This window comes from Macrotis lagotis, chromosome 2 (assembly GCF_037893015.1).
Source record: "Macrotis lagotis isolate mMagLag1 chromosome 2, bilby.v1.9.chrom.fasta, whole genome shotgun sequence".
Lineage (NCBI taxonomy): Eukaryota > Metazoa > Chordata > Mammalia > Peramelemorphia > Peramelidae > Macrotis > Macrotis lagotis.
Window position 1 is genome coordinate 93273120 of NC_133659.1, and position 25921 is coordinate 93299040.

The window sequence follows — 25921 nt, forward strand, 5'->3', positions numbered from 1 at the left end:
TGTGAGACTCTCATCAAATGAAAGATTGAGCATACAAAGGGAGGAACTTAAACATAATGATCTTGACATTTTTGAATATAACAGGAATCACAATCAACAGAAATCAATTTAGTTCCTATTATGATGCAATAATTATGCTAGGTATTAGAGCTATAAATTTGAAAGGAAAACCAGTCTTTTCCCTCAAGGACTTTACATTGAAATGTAGGAAATCTCTGTGCATCATATATAATGAAAAATATGTACAAGTTATGAAGTAAATGTAGGACTAAACTAGCAGCTTTTGAATGAGAAATCATTTTACATAGAAAATGGTGCTTATACTGAACCATAAAGGCAACTAGAGGTTATGGGAATGGGAGGGTAGGAGAAAGTTCAACTCAGGCATGGGGACTAGTACAAAAGCACAAAGTGAGGATGTCATACTTGAAGAGCTGTAAGAAGATTGGTTAGAATGGATCTTCATAGAGAGAGAGGAAATGCAGAATATAGCTGAAAAGGTGAGATCAGTTTTTGAAGGGTTTCCCTATCAAGCCAAAGTAATCATAGCCATTGAAATATCAAATGATTTTTGCTTTAAGAAAATTACTCTGAAAAATTATTTCCAGAAATAATGGAAATTTTAAATAAGTGACAAGGTATTAATTGTTCATATTTCAGCTATACTAATATAATTAAATTGGTGACACTATGTAAATTAAAGAATAGATTTAGGGTCAAAAATCAATTCATATAACAAAGAAAAATAATGACAAAAATCATGTTGAAAACCAAAAACCTAAGAATGTTAAGAGAAATAATGAAAAAAAGAGGAAATGAGTTAATAATAAAATATCAAGCTATGTTACAAAGCAGTAATTATTAAAAATAGTATTGGTTAAAAATTTTAAAAATATATTTATAAAAATAAAAGTAATTAGGTATGTGAGACCTCAAAATAATCTTACACAATTTCATAGCATTCAATAAATCCAAGGACATAAAATGCTGGGATAACTATTTACTTAAAAAAAGAAAAGAAGAAATACTAAGGAAATTGAAAAGTAGACTGGCAGAAATTTGGCTATTTTCTCACATTATATGTCACAATAATATACAAATTGATATATACTGTCATACCTAATAGTACATACTTACATATCTAAAGTACATACATAAACATATCTATATCCAAAGTATAAACACCTAAAAATAAAGGTCATGTGAGGAGCAAATTTTATAGTTGAGGGAAGATAAAGGAAATCAATTTTGCAATTATGCTTAGGTAAAGTTCTTAACCAAACAAATAAAAATAATTAAAGATAAAGTGGGCAATTTTGAGATCACCAAAAATTTAAAAAAGCTTTTATCCAAACAAAATTCATTGTAGTTAGAATTAAAAGATAAACATAACTGTGAAAGAAAATCTTTGCTGTACATTTCTCTTATTAATATAGAAATATGTTAGACATATGTATCATTGGCAGTTATGTGACAATGGTTGAAGTACCATCCCTGGAGTCAGGAGAACCTGAATTCAAAAGTAGCTTTAGATTCTTACTAGATGTAAGAGAGTTGGCAAGTCACTTAACCCTGTTTGGCTCAGTTCCTTATCTATGAGATGGAGGAGGAAATGGCAAACCCTTTCTACTTTTTGCCAAGAAGAGAAAGGAACTATGGAAAGGAATCAGCAACTTAATTGTTTATACTTTGTTTTCAAAGAACACCAGTTACATCACAAGTGATACCTTGATGTGTTTGAATTGAATTGAAGTGAGGTAGAATTGCATGAATCACACTCCAATATCCTTTCCAAAGGCATAGAAGTTCAGCGGCAATTCTTAAGTCAAGAAGATTGATGAAGGTACAGGATGCAAAATCACCCTTGGTGACTTCTATGTCTGTCCAAGATCTATGAAATTCATACTATCTGCTTTAGGTTCTTTCATGATCTTTGGAATGAATTGTTCTCATTAAAAATCTTCACATTCTTGGGGTAGACATGCCCTTAATCCATCAACAGGTTTGATGTTGACCTGGTTTAACTAGTGTGTCAAGACAGTTTTAATTCTGTTATGGTCACCATGTATGCTACAATTTCTTGGAATCAAAGTTAAGAGTTGAGTGCTGTTCAGCAGCCCTGAAAAGGCTTTCCAAGCACTCACACTAGAGATATACAAAGAAAAGATGCAAATATATAAGCACAAGAGTCATTCTTTATTAAAGAAATGCTCTAAGAATATGAACAGGTAGTTTTGAAATGAAATGCAAACTAATAACAATCATATGAAAAAGTTCAAATCTTCAATAATAAGTCTTCAATAATAAAATAATGAAAATAATAAATAATAATTTAAAAAGAAAGTTAAAATGAATAAGGTTCCACCTTATAATCAATATTGGAATAAGTGACAAATAGGAGAAATGGCAATTATTGGAAGGTTTAGGAATACTGATGGAGCTGTGTTATGATCCAACTAAATTGGAAAGCAAATTAGGGCTAGCCCCATAAAAGTCACTAAACAGGATATTCTCTGTAGTCCGGAAATGTCTAGAATGTGGATATAATTGTCAAAGTTGTCAAAGGCAGAAATACATTACAAACAAAAAAAAATCTTTAAAGAAGCACTTGTTGCATAACAAAAATGGAAACCTTATGGGCAAACACCTATTGTGAAGTGGTTGATATTATTTTGAGATGTAAATATAATGGAATGCAATTTTGTTATAAATAAGGAGGAAACAGATAGAGTAAGAGAAACCTGAGTTCATGTATGAAGTAAGGAGGAATAAAATAGGAAAAAATAGAATGATGCAAAGAAAAATGTTTTGTTGAAAGATTACTCGATGCAATGAGGAATTATATTTTTGTTAGCATCATGAAAATGTATGTTTTTCTCTTATCAAAATGTGATTAGTGGTCTAGAATTAAAAAAATACACTCTCATATGTAGCCAATATAGCACTTTCTTTTGCATGACTTCACTTTCCTATTATAAGGGAGGAAGTGAGTAGATATTGTTAGAATTGTTTTTAATTCTCCTATCAATCAATTTATCTTACAATTCTTACATTATTATTTTTTAAAATTTTGAGCTCCATATTTTTGCTCTCCCTTGTCACTGTCCCCATACAAATGATGGTAGGCAATTTGATATTAATTATACATGTTCAGTCATGGAAAAGAAATTACAAGATTAGTTATGCTGGGCAAAAAAAAACCCAGAATCATTGATAAAAAAAACTAATATAGTCAGCAAAAAATAGTATGCTTCAGTTTGCATCCACACTTCATCAGTTCTCCCATCTCTTCCCCTCACCCAAGTGGTAATTTATTAAGTCTTTTGGAATGATCTCAGATCACTGTATTGCTAAGCCTAGCTAAGTCATTCATATAGAATTGTTCTACAGTATTATTGTTACTATGTAAAATGTTCGCCTGATTCTGTTCATTTCACTTTACATCAATTCAAGTCTAGGTGTTTTGGAAATGACCTTGCTAATCATTTTAAATCAAAAAATAGAATTCAGCCATTACACAATTGATGAATGACCCTTCATTTTCCAATTCATTGCCATCATAAAAGTGCTACTATAAGTATAATTTTTTGCACAAATAAGTCATTCCCCCCATTTATTTATCTTTTCAGGATACAGGTCAAAGGGTATGCAAAGTTTTGACACTTTGGACATAGATCCAAATTGCTATGCAGAATGGTTAAAAGAGTTTACAACTTCTTCTACAGTGTATGAGTGTCCCAATTTTCCCATACTCCCTCCAATAATTATCATTTTCCATTCTGTTGTTTTAGCTAATCTGATAGACTGGAGGTCGTAGTTCAAAGTTGGTTTAATAATCATAAACCTAAACCTAAACCTAACCCTAATTTCCCTAACCCTAATCTGTTAATCAACAGAGATTTATAGCATTTTTCAGACAACTGTAGTTGGCCTTATTTCCTCTGTAAACCTATTCCTATGCTTTGGCCATTTATTGGGGAATGTTTTGTATCTTATAAATTTGAAACAGTTTTCTATATAATTGAAAAATGAGACTTCTATCAGAGCTACTTGCTATAATATTGTTTTCCATGTTTGTGCTTTCCTTCTGAACTCAGTTGCTTTAGTTTTGTTTGTGTAAAATGTTTTTACTTCAATATAATTAAAAAATACATTTTACATATAATAATACTTTCTGTCTCTTGTTTGGTCATAAATTATTTCCTTTTCCATAGATCTTTCACTCAAACTATTCCATGCACTCCTAATTTGTTTATGTGTCTATGGGCCACCCTTTAGGTTTAAATCATGTTCATTTTTACTTTATCCTGATAGTGATTCAGTGGATAGAGCACTGGCCCTGGAGTTAGGAACACCTGAGTTCAAATCCAAACTCAGATACTTAATAATTACCTAGCTGTGTGGCCCTGGGCAAGCCACTTAACCCCATTTGCCTTGCAAAAACCCAAGGAAAAAAGTTTTTAATAAAATAATAAACAGTACATTTTGATTTTCCATTTTAGTGAGAGTTCTCTGATAGCTCAGCTTCATTTGCTAAAGCACTTAGAAAACCTACAGGGGGCCACACATACAGGAAGCTTGTAGTCAGCAGGCAGTATTTTGGAAAGCCCTGTTGTAAGATGTTGGTTTTTATCAAGTTTCTGTCATTCTATTTTTCTAGTTTTTTTCAGCAATTTTTATTAAATAGTGAGTTCTTCTCCTAAAAGCTTAGTTTTGAGGATTTATCAAATACTAGGTTTCTGAAGTCATTTAATATTCAATTTTGTGCTGCTTATTTGTACTACTCATGCACCAAGTTTTAATTTAGCCCAGATAGTTTTGATGATTATCACTTTATAAGGCAGTTTAAGATTTTGTATGGCTAGAGTATTTTGTTTCATATTTATTTCCCTTAATTTCCTAGAAATTCTTGACCTTTTGATCTTCTAGATCTTTTCTTATGAGCTTTTCCTAGCTAGATTAAATGATTTTTGGTACATTATTATGATACTAAATATGTGAATTAATTTATATAGAATTGATATTTTTATTATATTGCCTCAACATACTAATGAACAATTAATATTCTCCTATTTTAGATATAACTATTTCTATGAAAATTATTTTGTAATTTAGTTCTTACAGTTACTGGAGGTTTTTTGGCAGTTAGATGTCCAAGTATTTTATATTATCTACAATTATTTAAAATGCATTTCTCTTATCTCTTGCTGCTAGACTTTTTTTGAAAATTATGGATATGTTGATGAATTGTATAGGTTTACTTTATATCCTTCCACTTTGCTAAAGATATTTATTTTGACTTGCTTTACTTGGTTACTTATGATTGATTTGTAAAGAGTGACAGTTTTGCATGCCCACTGACTATTCAAATGAATTTTATATCTTTTTCTCTTATTGCTATAAGAAAATTTCTATAGTATTGAATAATAGTGGTAAAAATGGGCAACTTTGTTTCAGTCCTGCTTCTTTAGGAAAGTTTTTAGTTTGTTTCCATTACAGATGTTTGGTGATAGTTTTTATATATACTACTTATCATTTTAAAGAAAATTTCATTTATTCTTATGCTCTTTAGTATTTTTTTAAGGCGTTTGGTTTTTGGGGGGGGGGGGTGCAAGGCAATGAGAGTTAAGTGGCTTGCCCAAAGCCACACAGCTAGGTAATTATTAAGTATCAGAGGCCGGGTTTGAACTCAGGTACTCCTGACTCCAGAGCCAGTGCTCTGTCCACTGCACCACCTAGCCACCCCATTCTTTGGTATTTTTAACAGGAATGGGTATTGTGTTTTGTTAAAAGCTTTTTTCACAATCTATTAGAATAGTCATGATTTTTCTTTGGTTTTGTGATTGTGGTTTTTATTGCTTCCTTTTCTGTTTCTTGTTCAAATCCTACCTGGCAATAATATATGATCCTTGTGATATACTGCAATAATCTCTTCGAAAGTATTTTATTTTAAGTTTTTGCTTCAATATTCATTAGGGAAATTGTTCAAAAGTTTTCTTTCTCTGATTCCTTTCTCTCTTTCTGGTTTAGTTATCATTATCATGTTTGTGTCATAAAAAAAAATTTGATAGAATTCTTTCACCTATTTTTCCAAATGTTCTTTAATTGTTCTAACCACTACACCTCTTCCTTCTATGATTGTCTCCTTCATTTATGAACTTCCCTTTCTTACTTCCTCATAGGGTAAAATAGATTTCTATAATCAACTGAGTTATTATATCCTCTTAGAGTCAAATATGATGAGAGCAACTTTCAAGTGATGCTCACCCCACTGCAGTTTTCCTCAATCCTATCTTTAAAGATAAGATCAATACTTATTTTTGACCATGGCTTTTAGGTAATCCTAAAATTCCTAAATTTTTTCTCCTGGATCTATTTTCTGGGTTGTTTCTTTTTCCCCCATGAGATAGTTACATTTTCTATTTTTAAAATTGTTTTCATTGATTCTTAGTGTCTCATAGTCACTGACTTCCACTTGCTCAGCTCTAAATTTTAAGGCTTTTTAGTGCATTTTCATACCTCCTTTTATATTTGACCAATTGAACTTCTAATGATTAACTAAATTCAGTAAATTTTTGCACATTTTTTCATATTTTGTGCTATCTTTGCCACGTTGTTGATAATTTTTTTTTCATGAATCTCATGCACAATTCTCTTTTCCTTTTCCCAGTTTTTTGTCTTCTCTCTTTTTTTGTTTTCAAAATTCTTTTCAATCTCTTTCAGGAGTTCTTTTGGGCTCCGAAGTCAATTCATAGTTTTTTTTTTGAGGCTTCACTTTTTGATATTGTTTTCCTCTTCTGAGTTTGTATTTTGATCTTCCCTGTCAATATAGCAGCTTAATTTGGTCAGAATTTTTTCTTGTTTATTTCTGTTACGTTTTATACTCATTTCATAGCCTATTTCAGGACTTTTCAAAGTGAGTCTCTGCTCCTGGAGATCAAGGATCATTCTTTTATGCTTGCTCCAGGGACTGTTTGCTTGGTCTCTGACAGCTTGTTGGAGTCGCTTGGTCTAGTTGCCAACCTGTTGCATTGGGGGTACTGGTGTCTGCTGGGCCTGGCTCCTCACCCACTCCTCTGAGAGGTAGCCACATCACAATTGACCCACTATACCACTGGTATTCTGCTTCAAGATCACAGGACGTTGGATGCTTACCTGTGATGGGGTACAGATATCCAACAGCCTTGCCTGGATGCAACATGTGCTACAAGGTTGTTTTCCTTTTCTTCCCTTTGTGAGAAAGATCATTCCTACAGTCCTATATTGTCTTATGTTGCTTTTAGTTATATCTTATCCTTTTGGGACTCCTGCTATATCAGAATGCCTTTTGAGGTTTTATTTAAATTTAGTTTGAAATAAATTTTGGAGAGCAAGGACAAATTCCAGCTTTTCTCTACATTCTGGATATGCGTGAGCAATTGTAATTCAAAAGAAAAATAAAGGATTGTCAATGAAACAATAGAGAAGAAATAGAGTAGAGAAAATTTTTTTATTTTTATTTAGTTATTTTCATACATATGCACATGCATATTTTTATGTTTCATAATTTCCTTCCACCCTCCCTTCCCACTCCCCTCCCCTCAGTTGCAAAGAGGTTAGCACTCTACATAGATATTTTGATACACATACTTACATATTAGAACTAATTATTTTCTATATGAGGATTAAGGGAAAGACAAAGAAGAAAGAATTTTTATAAAGTATTCATTAGATTCTGAAGGGTTAGGGTTTTTTTTTTGAGTGTGTATTTTGTTTCCTTTTGTTTTTCTTCCTCTGGATGGAGATATCTTATCCAGAGTTGGTCTAATAAAGTTGTCCTAGCTCTCTGATCTGCTGAGAGGAACTGCTTCCATTAAATTTGTTCATCTCACAATGATGCTGATGTGAAAATTTTTCTCTTGGTTCTACTCCTTTCGCTCAGCATCAGATCCCATAAGTCATTCTATGCTTCTCTAGAGTCCAACAATTTATAGTTTCTTATAGAACAATAATATTCCATAATATTCATGTATCATAACTTGTTTAGTTATTCCCCCATTGATTGGGCATCCCCCTCAATTTCAAATTCTTTGCTACTACCAAATGGGCTGCTATGAATATTTTAGAACATGTAGGACTTTTCCCTTCTTTATAATTTCTTCTGGATATAGACCTAGATTTGGAATTGCAGGGTCAAAGGCTATGAATAGTTTTATTGCTCTTTGGGAATAGTTCCATATTGATTTCCAGAAAGGATGGATCCATTCACAACTCCACTAACAATGCATCAATGTCCCAATCCTCCCACAAGCTATCCAACATTGATCATCTTCCCTTTTTCTCATCTTGGCTCATGTAATAGGTGTGAGATAATACCTCATTGTTGCTTTAATTTTCACTTCTTTAATCAATAGAGATTTAGAGCATTTTTTCATGTGATATATATATATATATATATATATATATATAACTTTAATTTCTTCATTTGAAAACTCTCTGTTCATATCCTTTGACTATGTATAAATTGTGGAATGACTTGTGATCTTATAAAAATGATGCAATTCTCTATAAATTTTAGAAATGAGACCTTTATCAAAACTCCAAGTTGTTGGAGCAGCTAGGTGGCTCAGTGGATAGATCAACGGCCATGAAGTCAGGATTAGCTGAGTTGAAATCTGACCTGAGACACTTAATAATTACCTAGCTGTGTGGCCTTGGGCAAGCCACTTAACCCCATTGCCTTGCAAAAACCCAAGGGGGAAAAAACTCCTTTCTGTTTTCTTTCTAATTTTGGCAACATTGATTTTATTAATGCAAAACCTATTTTGATTGAACAGAGTCTAAAACATTCATTATGCACTTTATAATGTGCTCTAATTCTTGTTTGGTCATAAATTTATTCCCTTTCCATGGATGTGATAGATAGAGTATTTCTTGGTCTATTAATTTATATATGGTATCTCTCTTTATATGTCTAAATCTTGACTTTATTTTGGTATAGGGTGTAAGATGTGGAACCATGTCTAGTTTTTGCCATCCTGTTTTCCAGTTTTCCCAACAATTTTTATCAAATAGTGAATTCTTCTTCCAGAAGCTGAAGTCTTTTTGTTTGTCAAAAAGTAGATTGTTGTAGTGATTTACTGCAAACTTCCTTTGAACCACTCCTAATCCACTTATGCATTACTCTATTGCTTAACCAGTATAAGGCAGGTTTGATGACTGCTACTTTATAGTATTTTTAGATCTTGTAGAGCTAGGCCAACTTCCTTTACATTTTTTTATCAGTTCCCTTGCTATTCTTGCCCTTTTGTTGCTCCAGATGAATTTTGTTACTATTTCTTTTAGCTCAATAAAATAGTTATTTGGTAGTTTGATTGGTTAGGCACTGAATAAGTAATTCAATTTGAGTGGAATTGCCATTTTTATTATATTAGCTCAACCTAACCATGAGCATTAGAAACTTTTCTGACTTTAGATATGACTTTATTTGGGTGAGAAGTGCTATCTAATTGTGTTCATACAATTTTTAGATTAATCTTGAGAGGTAGATTCCCAAGTATTTTTTTTTAAATGGAATTTATCTTTTGCTCTTGGACTTTGCTGATCATATATTTAAATGTTGATGATTTATATGAGTCTATTTTATATCTGCTACTTTACTGAATGTGTTAATTGTTTCAAGGAGCTTTTTGGATGATTTTCTCGGGTTCTCTAAATATACCATCATATTATCTGCAAAGAGTGAACGTTTTGCTTCCTCAATGCTAATTCTGATTCCTTCAATTTCTTTTCTCTTATTGCTATAGCTGGCATTTCTAATACTATATTGAATAGTAAAGGTGACAGAGAAATAAATTGAAAACACAAGAACACTGATAAACAGGTTTAATACTATTCTTTAAATTTGATATTTTTTTACAAAAGCAAAGTAAGCAATTTTAAATTAATAAGTACATATTAAGTACTATTTTATGCCAGGAACTGTGCTCTTTTAAATACAGATTTTTATTTCCTATACAATCTTTTTTTTTCCTATTTTTACACATTGCAGTGTTTATTTTTGATGTTGAATGTGTGCTTTTTCATTGTTTCTGCTAATAAAACTTAATAGGAAACACTCTGCTTGTTAAATCACATTGGCAGCTTTGGAGGTTGCTTGAAGTTTGGAGATGGATTTGAAGGAAGAAGATCAATAAATACTGATTAGAAAAATGTAAATTAAAATGAGATGCCACATCACACCTATCAGATTCATTATAATGACAAGGAAAATGATCAGTGGTAGAGAGAATGTGGGAAAACTGGGACACCAATACATTACTGTTGGAGTTGTAAATTGATCCAACCTTTCTGTAAAACAATTTGGAATTTTACCGAAAGGGAAATAAAATTGTGCGTACCTTTGAACCAATAATACCACTACTATGTTAAAATCACATTGACGTCATGATGAAGGAGCAAAGGCACAAAAATATTTATAGCAGATCTTTTTGTAGTAGCAAATAATTTGAAATTGCGAAGGTACCCATCAATTGAGGAATGACTGAACAAGTTAGGGTATATGAATGTGATGCAGTGCTATTTTTCTGTAAGAAATCATGAGGAGTTGAACTTCATAAAAGTCTAGAAATATTTGAATAAACTGATGCTAACCTTAAGTGAGCATTGCCAGGAAAATGTTGTACACATTAATAACATTGTGAGAGGATCAACTATGATGAACTCAGATGCTCTCAGTAGATCAGTAAACGAGGATAATTTTAAAATATCATAATGGAAAATGCTATCAGCATCCAGAAGGGGAAAAGACAATCAACCAAAACTAAGGACTCTGAATGCAGACCAAAGCATACTATATACCCTTTTATAACACTTCTATGCTTTTCCCCTCTTTCTCATGCTTTTTCCCCTTTTGTTCTCATTTTTCTTTCACAACATGACTAATATGGAAAAATGCTAATCAGTATACACATACAACCTATAACAGCCTATTCACTGCCATGGGAAAGGGAAAGGGAAGGGGTCGTGGTAGAAAAATTTGGAATTCAAAAGCTTACAAAAAGATGAATGTTGAAAACTATATTTTCATGTAATTGGGAAAAAATGAAATAACATTAAAAAACAAGATCAATTAAGAGATTATCTCAATAGTCCAGGAAAGACATACTGAGAGCCTAAACAGGAGTGATCTCTAAAATGAAGACATATAGAAAACCCCAACATATGTAAGGTTTTTTTTTTAATAGAGCATAACTTATAAGATATGACATTTGGTTGGCTATGTAGGGTGAATGAAATTAAGAGGACTGAAAATCTGAAAGACTAGGGGCTTGGTGGTTCTCTCAATAGTAACAGGGAAATTTGGATAAAGAGTGGTTTTTGGAAAATAATAATTGCCACAAAAATTAACTGATTTCCAAATGAAGAAGAAAAAGAAAAATGCAGTTATTATATGCCTACCATATTCCATCACCATGTTAAGCATGTTAAAAATAGCATCATATTTAATTTTCATTGTGCCCCTGGGAAATGGATCCTATTATTATCTCTGTTTTGTAATTAAGAGAACTGAGGTAGACAGAAACTAATAACTTCCACTGGATCATGCTGCTTGTTGGATTCTGAGGATACAGTTGAACTTATATCTTCATGACTCCATGCCTTGCAGTCTAGTCACTGCTCCTACTTTCTAAAAAAATAATGGAAGCCTTCAGCAAGGTACACCTAGAAGTGGCATGAATATTTTGAAATTTGATTTAAAATTCTCCAGTTATCTGAAAATTAGATAAATTGTCATTGAAGTAACAAAAGTGCTATTAGTCATCTTATTCTTGTTTTTTCTCGATCATTGTTCTGCCCCCTTTAGTTCTAATTCTTCTTTCACAACCTGTCTACTATGGAAATATGTTAAACATGTTTGTATATTTACAACTTAAATCATACTACTCACTGCCATGAAAAGGGAGAGGGAAGGGTAGAAAAATGTGAGATTCAAAAGCTGCAAAAAAGATGAATACTGAAAACTGTCTTTGTATGTAATTAGAAAAATAAAATATTTTATTGTGTGTCTGCCCTTTGATCCAACAATACCACTACTAGGTCTATATCCCAAGGATAACATAAAAAAAGGGGAAAAGACCCAAATGTAAGAAAATATTTATATTCGGAGCAGTGGGAATTTTGATAATACACAAAGATTAAGTTAAACTGAGATCATATGGGGAAGGTAGAAAAATGATTGGTCATCTATTTTTTTAATCACAACAAATTAATTTATTTTAACAAAAACTGGGATGAATCCGTCATGAACAAATTATAAGGCCACACACACAGGCAAACACATGTTCACACAATTATGCATATTCCCAAACACAGATTTCATCTTTCACTTCAAATGTGTCCAACAAATATCTAAACAGTTTCCATGTTTTCCATAGTGTCCAATAGTTGTCTCTTTACTTCCATTCCATTCAATTAGCACCATACTCTTTGACTTTCTTTTTTAAATAATTCATATTTTATTTTATTTTTTCAATTATATTTTATGAAACTTTTTCATCATCCATTAACATGCAGATGATTATTTTAAATTATATGATTTTCTTCCACCCTCCCCTACCCTAAACTGTGAACAGTCTGGTGAACATTGTGCATAAATATTTCTGTTTAAAATGTTTACAGATTAGTCATTTTCTGTTTGAGAAATTAGGACTAAAGGAAAAGAAAGAAAACCATGAGCTAGGATAGAAAAACATAAAAGATTTTTTTTTAATTGAACAAGGTGTACCTTTAGATTCTAGGGGGGGCCTTTCTTTTTTGTTTTGTTTTGTTTTGTTTTTCTTCCTCTGAATGTGGGTAGAATTGTCCATAACAGAACTCTCAGAACTGTCCTAGCTCTCTAAACAGCTGAGGGGAGCTGCATCCATCAAGGTTGATGAACTCACAATGTTGCCATTAATGTGTTCAGTGTTCTTTTAGTTCTGGTTTCATTCACACAGAATCAGTTCCTGCAATTCAATCCATGCTTCTCTAGAGTCCAACAATTAGTGATGTCTGATAGAACAACAGTACTCCATAACATTCAGAGACCATAACTTAATCAACCATTCCCCAAGTAATCAGCATCCCCTCAATTTCCAATTCTTTGCCACTAAACAATAGCTGCTATGAATATTTTGGAACATGTGAGATTTTTCCCATTTTTATAATTTCTCTGGGTATAGGCCTAGTATTGGTATTGCTGACTCAAAGGGTATTATTCTTCCTTCATAGTTCCATATTGCTCTTGAGAATGGGTGTAGCAATTCACAACACCCACAAAAGTGCAATGATGTCCAAATCTTTCCACAACATCTCCAACATTGTTTTCCCTTTTTGTTATTTTAGTATGTCGTAGTTCTTTTAATTTGAATTTCCCTAATAAGAAATGATTTTCAGCATTTTTTCAAATAATTATATTTTTAATTTCTTCATTTGAAAACTGCTCATACCGCCTCCCCGGGATCCCAAGAGAAGAAGCCGGAGGCCTGGAGGCACCGCAGGGCCGGGCCATGGCGCTGCGGGTGCTGTTGGGCCACGCCGGGGGGCCGCTGCTGCTGACCTCAGCCTCCTCCGGGCCGCGGGGCTGTGGCCCCAGCCCGTGTCCGTGCGGCAGTCCTCCAGGCTGCTGCGTCTCCCCCGCGGCAGCTTCGAGATCACCCACGACCCCCACTCTTCCGCGGGCCCCAACTGCTTTCTCCTGCAGGAAGCTTTCCGCCGCTATCATGAATATGTTTTTGGCTATTCCAAGAGTTCAGAGGATCATTTCAAACTTTTCCATGGAACCGAACTACAACAACTTCTTGTCATTAATTACCTCGGACTCAGAATGCAAGGACAGCACTTCTGATGAGTCTTATAAACTGGTTGTTAAGACACCTGTGGCAGTACTACAAGCTAGAAAGGTTTGGGGTGCCTTACAAGGTTTGGAGACTTTCAGCCAGTTAGTTTATAGAGATGCTTATGGAGCTCATGTGGTCAACGAGACAGAAGTGACTGACTTTCCAAGGTTTAATTATAGAGGAATTTTAATTGATACATCCAGACACTATCTGCCACTGAAGACTATTCTTACAACTCTGGATGGCATGGCATTTAATAAATTTAATGTTCTTCATTGGCATATAGTGGATGACCATTCCTTCCCATATCAGAGTGCAACTTTTCCAGAGTTAAGCAAGGAAGGAGCCTATTCTCATGCCCATGTTTATACCCAAACTGATGTCAAAATTGTGCTTGAATATGCTTGCATACGAGGAATCAGAGTTATCCCAGTTTTTGATACTCCAGGTCATACAAACTCCTGGGGTCCAGGTCAGAAAGACCTCTTGACACCTTGTTATAAAGGAGCAGTGAAGATTGATAATTTTGGACCTGTAAATCCGATTTTAAATACAACCTATGAGTTCATGTCAAAATTTTTCAAAGAAACTAGTCAAGTGTTTCCAGATAAGTACATCCATCTGGGAGGAGATAAAGTAGACTTCACTTGCTGGAAATCAAATCCAGATGTGGCAGAATTTGTGCAGCAACAAGGCTTTGGTCAAGATTATAAGAAACTCGAATCTTACCATATTCAGAAGCTTATAGACATTGTTTCATCTGCAAACAAAGGATACATGGTTTGGCAAGAAGTTTTTGATAATGGAGTCAAGCTTAAGGAAGACACTATAGTTGAAATATGGATACAGTCTAATTATGCTATAGAGCTACAGAAAGTTACAGAAGCTGGATATACTGCAGTCCTTGCAGCCCCATGGTATCTAGACTATATTAGTTATGGACAAGATTGGAAGAAGTATTATACTGTGGAACCCCTGGATTTTGTGGGGAATAAAACTCAGAAAGATCTAGTAATTGGTGGATCAGCTGCCCTGTGGGGAAAATTCGTGGATGCAACTAATATTTCTCCAAGATTATGGCTTCGAGCAAGTACTGTAGGAGAACGCCTTTGGAGCCCTCAAAATGTCCGAAACCTGGATGATGCTTACAGCAGATTGACAGAACATCGCTGCCGCATGCTCAGACGTGGAATAGCAGCACAACCTCTTTATGCTGGATATTGTGAAATGTGAAGTGCCCAAATAGAGTGGAATGGAGAACAAATAATTCTAGTTGAGGTTTGAATTGTGATCACCTTAATTTTGAAATTATGTAAATTAAAATATGAACTAAATTTTTATAAATAAAATATATCTTTGTGAAAAGAAAAAAAAAGATAAAGAAAACTGCTCATATCTTTTGAACATTAATCAGTGGGAATGACTTGTAACCTTATAAATTTGATGCAGTTCTCTCTATATTTTAGAAAGGAGAAAATTATCAGAATCCTTAACTGTGAAAATTATCTTTCAGCTTTCTATTTGTCTTCTAATTTTGACAGCATTAGTTTCATTAGTGCAAAACCTTATTAATTTAATATGCTCAAAATCATTCATTTTGTAATTTATAATGTACTCTAATTTTTTAGTCATAAATTTCTCCCCTTTCTCTCTCTCTCTCTCTCTCTCTCTCTCTCTCTCTCTCTCTCTCTCTCTCTATATATATATATATATATATATATATATATATATACATATACATATAAAACAGATAGAGCATTTATTGATCTATTAATTAGTTTTTGGTAGTGCTCTTTATATCTAAATCCTGAAATCCATTTTGATTTTATTTTGGTATGGGATAAGAGTTTTTGTTCTATGCCTAGTTGTTGTCATACTGTTTTCCAGTTTCCCCAACAATTTTTGTCAAATATTGAATTCTTATCTCAGAAATTACTGTCTTTAGGTTTGCCAAACAGCCGATTATTGTAGTCATTTACTATTGTTTCTTTTGAACCTATGCTAATTCTCTGATACATTACTTTATTTCTTAAGCAGAATTATGCAGTTTAGATGACTGCAGTTTTATAATATGGTTTTAGGTCTGCTACAACTGGGACAACTTTCTTTACAATTTTTTCATCATTTCCTTTGATATTCTTGACTTTTTGTTGCTTATTACTATTTTTCTAGTTTAGTAAAATAGCTGTTTGAAAGTTTGATATGGCCCTGAATAGGTAATTTAATTTGTGTAGAATTGTCATTTTTATTACAATAGCTCAACATAACCATTAGATATTGACATTTTTCCAACTTCTTAAATCCTACTTTTTTTTGTGGGTCCAGTGCTTTGCAATTGTGATTTAGGAAGTAGATTATCAAGTATTTAATGCTATCTGCAGTTATTTTAAATGGAATTTCTTTTTCTATCTCTTGCCCAAGCATTTTTCTGTTTATGTGTGAAATAATATAACCATTAAAAAATGTAAATTTGCCCTAAAAACTTCTTTGATTGCATTCCATATATTTTAGTGTGATATCTCATTGTTATCAATGATTGATTATTGGATAAAATGATTGGATGAAATGATTCTTATTTCTAGGATTTGTTGTTCAATCTGCTCTTTCTATAAAATTAAGTTATTTAGCTTTCAATTAATTTTTGGTTTCATTATATGGCCCTTTATTCCAGGTAATTTTTATTGCATCAAAATCTGAAAATTATACATTAATTATTCCTGACTTTCTGCATTTGATTGTCAGGTTTTTATGCCTAGCACATGACCAGATTTGATACAGGTGACATATACTGTAGAGCAAAAGGTATACTCTTTTTTTTATTCCTATTCAATTTTCTCTGGATGTCCATCATAGCTAAGTTTTCTAAGATTTTATTTACCTTCTTAAATTCTTCTTTATTCAATGGTTAGATTTACCTAGTTCTGAGAGAGCAAGGTTGTGGACCCCCACTATTTTAGTTTTGTTGTCCATGTCTCCTTGTAATTCATTGAATTTTTCCTCTAAATATTTGGTCGCTAGGGGAAGTTAGGTGGCATTTGGATAGAGCACTGACCCTGGAGTTCAAATCTGGCCTCAGACATTTAATAATTACCTAGCTGTATGACCTTGGGCAAGTCACAACCCCATTGCTATGCACAAACAAAAAAAATTAAATTAAAATAAAATAATTTGGACACTACACTACTAGATACATATATGTTTAATAATGATATAGCTGCACTGCCTATGGTGACTTTTAAAAAGATGTGGTTTCCTTATTTGTTGCTTTTAATGAGATTGATATTTTTCCTTTTGTTTTGTCTGAGATCAGGATCACTATCCCTGAATATTTTTTTCCCTTCAGCTGAAGAATAAAATATTTTGCTCCAATATTTTACTTTTACCTTGTGTGTTTCTCTCTCTGCTTCAAATGTATTTCTTCTAAACAACATATTGTAGGATTCTGGTTTTTTAATCCATTCTGCTATCCACTTACATTTTATGAAAGAATTCATCCCATTCATAGTTACAATTAATATTACTAATTTTTTTATGTCCCTTCTTTTTATCTTACCTGATTTTTGCTTTTCTCTTTAAACATAAAGCCTCTCAGTACTCTAAGTACTGGTACATTCTGAAGGTCTTTCTTAAGAACTTTACAATTGATTGCAAGGTATGGGAGACACTGGCACAGTACTGTCCAGCATTGGATGCTCTCATCAGAGAAAGTGCTGAGCTCTATGAGTGGGTCAAAGGAAATATGAGATGTATAAGTTTAGAATAAACACCTAAAATTTTCACCTGAACAATCTGAGCATGATCCATGGTAGATCAGTCCAAGCACATATTGCTTTGATCAGACACAGTCAGATGCCTTGTAATTTGCCTCAACCATAGTGATGACATTTTGGTCTTCTTCGATAGAAGGATAAGAACTTACCATACTCAAATTCTCTGAGTATCATCTGTACAAACATATTCAACCCTTTAAATAATCTAAGAGAAATAAAATTCTAAAGAGTTCCCTTGCAGAGTTGTATAAAATTTAATGTTCTTGACTAACATTGGTTTTTCTATTTTTTTCCCTTTTCTGTTTACATTTTTTCTGGGTCTCTTGAGTCTTGTACTTGTAAACTGAATTCTCCATTCAGTTCTGGTCCATTTATGAGGAAATTTTGTGATTGAAACTTCATCTACTCCCCTAACAAAATAAGCTGAATTCTGAGGGTAGTAAATTCTTTGTTGTAATCCAAGGTCTTTTGCCTTCCAAAATATTGTTTTCCAGAACATCCAATACTACTTTGTTGAAGATGATAAGTCCTGTGTAAATCTGATTGTGCTTCCCTTATATTTCAACTTTTTATTTTTGGCTGCTTGTAGTACTTTCTCCATTATTTGAAAACTCTGGATCTTAAGTATGATAGTCCAGTGTGGTTTTATCCTGAGGTCTCTTTATGGAGTACTTCTGGATATTCTTTCAATGGTTATTTTGTCTTCTTGATCTAGCATATTTGGACAGTTTCCCCTGATAATTTCCTGAACTATATTTTCCAGACTTTTTAATTGATCTAAGTTTGCTGGTAGATTATTAAATTATCTCTTCTAGACCTATTTTCCAAGTCATTGTTTTTTCCTAAAAGGTAATTTTCATTTTCATCCATTTTTTTTAGCCATATTACTTTGTTGATAGAATCTTGGTGTCTCTTAGATTCATTGATTTCCATTTGCTCAATTGTAATTTTTAGGGTTTTATTTTTGTCAAATTAACATTTGTGCTTCTTTTTTCCAGTTGGTTAATTTTACTTTTTTGTTGAGTTGCATTCCCTTTCCAATTGGTTGATTTGAGTTGCAGTTGAGTTGAATTCCTTTTTCAGTTGGCCAATTTTATTTTTTGGAAGAGTTATATTCTTTCTGAAATTTTTACTTTTATTTTTACTTTTAAAAGTATTGATATCTTTAGTCAATTTTTCATAATTTTCCTGCATGACTCTCATTTCTTTTGTCCATTTTTCTTTTTCCTCTTATCTTTGGTTTTTTAATTCTTTTTATATTCTTCTATGAGGTTTTGAATTTGACTCCAAGTCATAGAGTCATTTGAGAATTCCTATGCAGGAGATTTTTCACTGTTTCTTCTTCTGAGGTGCCATTTTTTTTCATCTCTATCTGTATAGTACCTTTCAATGATTAGTGCTGCTTTTAGAATCTTTTGTTTATTTTGATTGTTTCAGCTCTACTCCTAGGGAATAGGGAATAAGGACATAAAATTTTTGTGCTTGATTTGGGTTGTGATTCCTGGCTTATCACTGGCCAAGATCCTGCCTATTAAAATCATTCGTTGCTTATGAGGGGTCTATTTCACCCTTTAAGTTCAGTCTCTGTCTATGTAGTAGTTTGTACCCAAGCCAGTCTTGTCTTTGTCTCTGATTTCCCAGGGTTCAGACTTTGTTATTGGGACCCCCCCCCCCCCACTGCTGACTTGCTATCTAGCTGCCAGAATTTGTGCTGTTGTCAAGCCGCTGGGACCTGTGTCTTAAAGCCTCCCATTTGCTTTACCACTCCCTGGCTCAGCTGGACCTTATTTCCCTTTTTCCTCCAAAGAAGTAGTCCTTCACTAAACATCTTCCATGATGCCTACAGTTGAAAACATTTGGTCTTGTCTTTTTTTGGTGGGAACTGTGGGTTTAATGTCTATGTTGATCATCCATTTTAAAATCAATTTTCAGTAGAAGAAATGCACCAATGATTAAAAATGTTAACGAATAGACATGACAGTATATGTATAGTGTGTGTTAAAATCAAAGGAAAATAATTGCTCTCCAAGCAGAAAGTTATATAAAGAAAATAACTGGCAATTCCAAATTTTGTGAATAATTTTATAAGAGATTTGTAAAGGCTTTCTAAATCAACTCTAAAATTGTTTTATTCCATACTAAGCAGGAATACAAATGAATAGTTAATGCAAGATTTAATTAATATTAGACAGAAGAAATATTAATTTTGATTAAATTCAATTTGCATAAAGACCATATAATGGTCATTACACAATGAAATGTATACTCAAGAAACAGTACTTTTATGACTGTTCTATGGAACTCAGAATGATTTTTTTATTATTTTAAATTACTATAGAGGTATACAATTTACCCAAGAACATTTTTGAAACATTTTATTTATTTTGAATTTTACAATTTTCCCCCAATCTTGCTTCCCTCCCCCCATCCCTCACAGAAGGTAGTATGTTCATCTTTACATTGTTTTCATGGTATACATTGATCTAAATTGAATGTGATGAGAGAGAAATCATATCCTTAAGGAAAAAACATAAAGTATGATATAGCAGAATTAAATAATAAGATAACATTTTTTTTTAAAATTAAAGCTAATAGTCTTTGGCCTTTGTTCAAACTCTACAATCCTTTCTCAGGATACAGATGACATTCTCCATCACAGATGTCCCAAAATTGTGCTTGATTGTTGCCGTGTTGGTATGAGCAAGTCCATTAAGACAGATCATCACTCCCATATTGCTGTTAGGGAGTAGAATATTCTTCTGGTTCTGCTCATCTCACTCAGCATTAGTTCATGCAAATCCTTCCAGGCTTCGCTGAATTCCCATCCCTCCTGGTTTCTAATTGAACAATAGTGGACCATCACATACATATACCAGAGTTTATTAAGTCATTCCCCAAATGATGAACATACACTCAATTTCCAAGTCTTTGCCACTACAAACAGAATTGCTATGACCAATCAAAATTCCAAAGAATTATTTTAATGAGTTAAAAAAATGTAAGTAAATTTGTATGGAGAAATAAAATGTCAAGAATTTTCAGGGATTTAATGAAAAAAAAGTGTAAAAGAAGGTGACTTAGCCCTACCAGATCAAAAATTATATTATAAAGCATCACTCATCAAAACTGTCTGGTATTGGCTAAAAAATAGAGTAGTGGGTCAGTGGAATAAACTAAGTGTAATAGCAGAAATTGATTATAGTAATCTGTTGTTTAATAAACCCAAAGAGTCTAGCTATTGGGATAAAAACTCTCTCTTCAATAAAAACTATTGGGAAAATAAGAAGTTAGTATGGCAGATACTCAAGAACTTTTAATGAAAATTGACATTTAAATAGTTTAAAGATTCTAAGGGTTTTAACATACATCACTAAATTTGAATCTCCCAATAGACAGTTGTTGAAATTATATATTCTATTCCATCTTCTTTTAAAAATAAGTAAATAAAATTACAATCATGAATTGTACTTTGTCAGACACTGGTTTTAAGTACAGCAAATTAATGATTTGTACCACTAGGTCTCTCATTTGCATATCAATCTCACTTTTTATAGGTCATATTGTTGATAATAGCAGTCATTTGCTTGAAGTAAATAAACGGTTTGGTCAAGAACACAACCATGAAGTATAAGGGGGAAAAAAAGATCAAGTATTTATTAAGTCATAAATAGCTTCAGGAATTATAAGTAATTTATAAATATTACCTCATTTCATACATACAACCACAATGTGAAACAGATGCTATTATTATCTTAATTTTGCAGTTCAGGAACTCGAGACAAAAAGGTTATAGTAAGGGTCATATAGTTAACAGGTGCTTAAGTTTTGAATTCAAGTTATCCTGACTCCAGGGTTACTGCTCTATCCAGTTAAGTACTTCTTTGCCTAATATGATCAAATTAGTATTATTCTTCCGTCTTATACAGGTTCTAACTGTTTAATGAATTTCTACCACCTCATGGTGAAAAGTCTGTACTATGTCTATGAAAATGTACATGAAATTAAAGCTACTTTAATATTTCCTTACATCTTTTAATTCTTGTTTCTTACAATTTTCCTAAAGGAAATTCCAGTCAGAATTGATACAAAATAAAACTTTATTGTAAAGGCACATGTAAATGTCCAAATGTAGTTTTGAGAGAATCATTTCTCTTTTGCATTTGCCCAATTGAGGATTTGAGAGAATCAGGAATGGTGTTGATTAAGACTGATGATCATTGTCTGTTAGGAGCTTTCCATATTTATAGGGGTTCAGGCAATGGTGAAATTCAAATAAATCAAAAAAATGATTCTCATTTGACTTCTCTAAGAATTTCAATGCTGTCCCATTGGGTGCATACATATTTAGTATTGACATTACTTTATAGTCTATGGTACCTTTTTGGAGGGTATACTTCGATCCCTTAATGTTGATGCAACTAGGTCCTGTTTAATCCTGACTGTGACTCCTTGATATCTAAATTGTTTCTTTCTGGCTGCTTGCAGGATTTTCTCTTTTATTTGATGGTTTTGGAATTTAGTTGCAATATCCCTTGATGTTTTCATTTTGGGATCCCTTTGGGGAAGGGATCAATATATTCTTTCAATAAATAATTTCCTCTCTGGTTCCATGATATCAGGGCAATTTTCTTTCAATAGACCCTGAAATATTAAGTCCAGTCTTCTTTTATCCTCAATGTGCTCAGGTAGCCCAATGAGTCTTAAGTTGTCTCTTCTGGGTCTATTCTTTAGGGCACCAGTTTTGCCAATGAGGCATTTTATCTTTTCTTCTATTTTTTTTTCCAATTTTTTGGATTTGTTTAACATATTCATGTTGTCTCAGGAAGTCATTAGTTTTCACGGTTTCCATTATTTTTTTAGAGAAGAAATTCTTCATTTATCCTTTGTGACTTTTTTCCAATTGGTGATTTGTATTTTTGAAGCAGATTTTCCATCTGTCCAATTGTGGTTTTCTGTTTGTTTTTGGGGGGTTTGCCAGGCAATGTGCTTAAGTAGCTTGCCCAAGGTCATAAAAATTTTTATTTTTTTAATGTAATAGTGTTAAATGACTTGCCCAAGGTCACCCAATTGTGGTTTGAGAGAATTACTTTCTTTTTGCACTTGTCCAATTGTATTTTCCAAGAATTTCTTTCCTTGGGGTGGCTAGGTGACCCAGTGGATAGAGCACTGGCCCTGAAGTCAAGAGTACCTGAGTTCAAATTCGGCCTCAGACACTTAATAATCACATTGCTGTGTAGCCTTAGGCAAGCCATTTAATCCCACTGCCTTGTAAAACCACCTAAAAAAAACCAAAGAATTTGTTTTCGTTATTCAAGGTGTTAATTTTCTTTTGAGTTTCTTTTCCCAATTTTTCCAATTGATTATTAAACTCCTTCCTGATCACTACTAAGAAGTCTTTCTGGGCTGGAGACCAATTCATATTCTCCTCAGAAGTCCTAGCTCTCTGTGAATTAGGATCTCTGTCTTCGAGGTAACTTTCAATGAACCCCTCTTTCCACTGACTTTTCTTCATTTTTCTAGGATTTTGTGTTGTGGGGTAGGGATCTTTGTAGTTGAAATCCATGGAGGTTTAGCTCACTGAGTTTTGTAACTCCAAGTGCATAAGGCAAGTAAGTAGGGGGTACTAGAGGCTTTCTCTGAAGTGTCTGTGACCTTGATTTCTGGCCCACTCCCTAGGCCTGGGGTAGTGGGGGGGGGGGGTAGTAGTGTCTGAATTGTCTTTGAACAATGTTTTCTGGGCCCTTGGGCTATATAGTTCATTTCCCTATTATTCACTCAGCACTGAGAGAGATCTGCTGCTCACACTTGAGCCTGGGGGCAGGGGGAGGTTTGTTACTGTGTTTTGATATGGGGGGGGGGTTCACCTGGAAACATGAGGACTCCACTGAAAATATGATGCTAGTAGCTATGTTCTTCCAGGCCAGCTGAGTTGACTAGATTGATGTCTAGCAGCTGTGCTAGAGCTCTCCCTCCAAATCACTGAATCTCTCCTGCTCACTCACAAAGCCAGCACTTCTGCATCTGTTTTCATGTTAGATGCAGGTCTCACCCTGCTATCCCTGTGCTGGCTCTCTACTCTCTGCCCCTGGCTCACCTATATTCTCCTGAGACAAACCTTATTTGTAGATATTCTTTTCCATTGTTCTTCTCTAGATTTTGTGGATCTGAATTCTGTTAAGAGGCTGGTTTCATATTAGCTTTGATGGAAAGCCAGGAGACCTTAGGACAGTGGACAGTGTTTGGCTTTTCTTTGCCAACTTGTCTGGAAGTCCCCAATCGACCAGGATTTATGGAACACCAGGAATAAGTGTTGGTTCAATATTTGGAAAACTATCAGCATAACTGACCACATCAATAACAAACCTAACAGAAATCATATATTATCTCAACAGATTCTGAAGAAAAATTTAACAAAATATAGCATTCATTCATATTGAAAATAATAGATAGCATGGGAATAAATGTAATGTTCCTTAAAATGATAAGCAGTATCTATCTAAAACCATCAACAAGCACTATATAATGGGGACAAGCTAGAAGCATGCCCAACAAGATCAGGATGAAACAAGGATGCCCTTTATCACTACTACTATTCAATATTCTGTTAGAAATATTAGCTTTAGCAATAAAAGAATAAAAATTAATTGAAGAAATTATAATTGGTAATGAAGAAATAAAACTTTCACTCTTTGTAGATATGATGGCATACCGAGAAAATGCTATAAAACCATCTAAAATCTACTGGAGATTATTAACAACTTTATCAAAGTGATAAGATATAAAATAAACCAATATAAATTATTAGTATTTCTATGTATTCCTAATAAGATACTGTAGCAAGAGCTAGAGTGGAAATCCCATTAAAATAACTTCAGACAACATAAAATACTTGGGAGTCTACCCATCAAGGTGGTCTCTCTTTTTGAAAACAACTATAAAATGCTTTCCTCACAAATAAAATGGGAAAATATCAATTCCTCATCTTACTTATGGGGGGAGAGGGAGAGAGGGAAAATGTAAAATTCAAAACCTTACAAAACTGATAAGCAGAAACTATTTTATATGATTGGAAAACAAATAAAATATTTATACACACACACACACACACAGTGGCACACGCACACAAACACATATGAAGAAATTGTGTTTAAGAAGAATTTTTTTTGTCAATTTTATCCACAGACTTGCCTATTTGGACAAGACTAATTAATACCTTTTGTCCCACTTTATGTCTAGGTTCAAATTGCAGCATAGTCACATTCTATTATGTCTAGACTATTTTTAAAATTGAAAGAATTCCAATACCTTTCACAAAATGCAACCAGCTCTTTGGGTCTTGACATAACTACTAGCCTACATGAAGTCTTGTTATTTATTGTTGCTGGGATAAACACCCAGAATACTCTGCTTATTTACTCCATTGTTGAGGAGTGCAAATATCTCTTTTAGTTTTATTACTTTCCTTAAATTTAGAATGAATGCCATAAATGAAAACAAATGGGTATTTTGTTTTGAAATTCCCATGACTAAAACTTCTAATCCAGGATGAGGCAGCGTGCTTCTTGTGCATTCCACTTATGACATCCTGAGTCTATTCACTCATGAATGTTTAGTGATGCATTTTACAAACCCTCTTCTTTTTGCTAAACTTCTCTGAAGGATTGTTTTTGAATGAAACTATTTTCTTTGCAGAAATAGAAAAGAAAAGTCTACCTTTCAAGGCCTTTATGATAAAATTGAAACTGATGAAACAAAATGCTCTCTCTCTCTCAATCTCTTTCATACTTATATATAAAATAAACATATTTATATATAAATATAAACATATTTACCTTTAAATATAAACATTTATCTATAAACATAATTATATATAAATATGTATAAAATATCTATATTATATATATTGCATATATGTTCAATTCTGATAAATATTAGTGGTAAATATGAAGTCTTTCTTAGACTGAAAAAATTAACTTCACAAATAAGAAATAGAAGGAGCTTGCAAAAAAGTAGCTTTCTTTTGAAATAGCTTTCTTGTTTTTAATTACATGATATATTCAGTGAGACTCAAAGTTGTGATGTGGCCACTATTAAAAAAATACAGTTAGCCAGAATTAAGAAGTATTGCTTCAGGAATTAGTATAATCCTTGCCCTTATAAGACTTCAACTAGGAAACCAAATTCTGTGCTATACAATACATTTTAGGATGGACATAATTCAATTAAGGAGTGCCCAAATAATGGCAGACAGAATGGAAAAGTTTATCTGATATAAAGATTAGTTGAATAATT

At 33.1% G+C, this 25921-nt stretch overlaps 1 protein-coding gene across 1 annotated transcript; it reads left to right on the top strand.

The window, feature by feature from the left end:
* Positions 1 to 14025: 14025 nt before the first annotated feature.
* Positions 14026 to 15183, top strand: LOC141511099 (beta-hexosaminidase subunit beta-like). Its single transcript, XM_074220394.1, has one exon. It carries the CDS (start codon positions 14106 to 14108, stop codon positions 15090 to 15092), a length of 987 nt encoding a protein of 328 aa, XP_074076495.1. The 5' UTR covers positions 14026 to 14105; the 3' UTR covers positions 15093 to 15183.
* Positions 15184 to 25921: the final 10738 nt, after the last annotated feature.

Bases quoted from the DNA above. Each gene is read 5' to 3' on its own strand.
- LOC141511099 (XM_074220394.1), top strand. From the start codon at position 14,106: ATGGCATTTAATAAATTTAATGTTCTTCATTGGCATATAGTGGATGAC.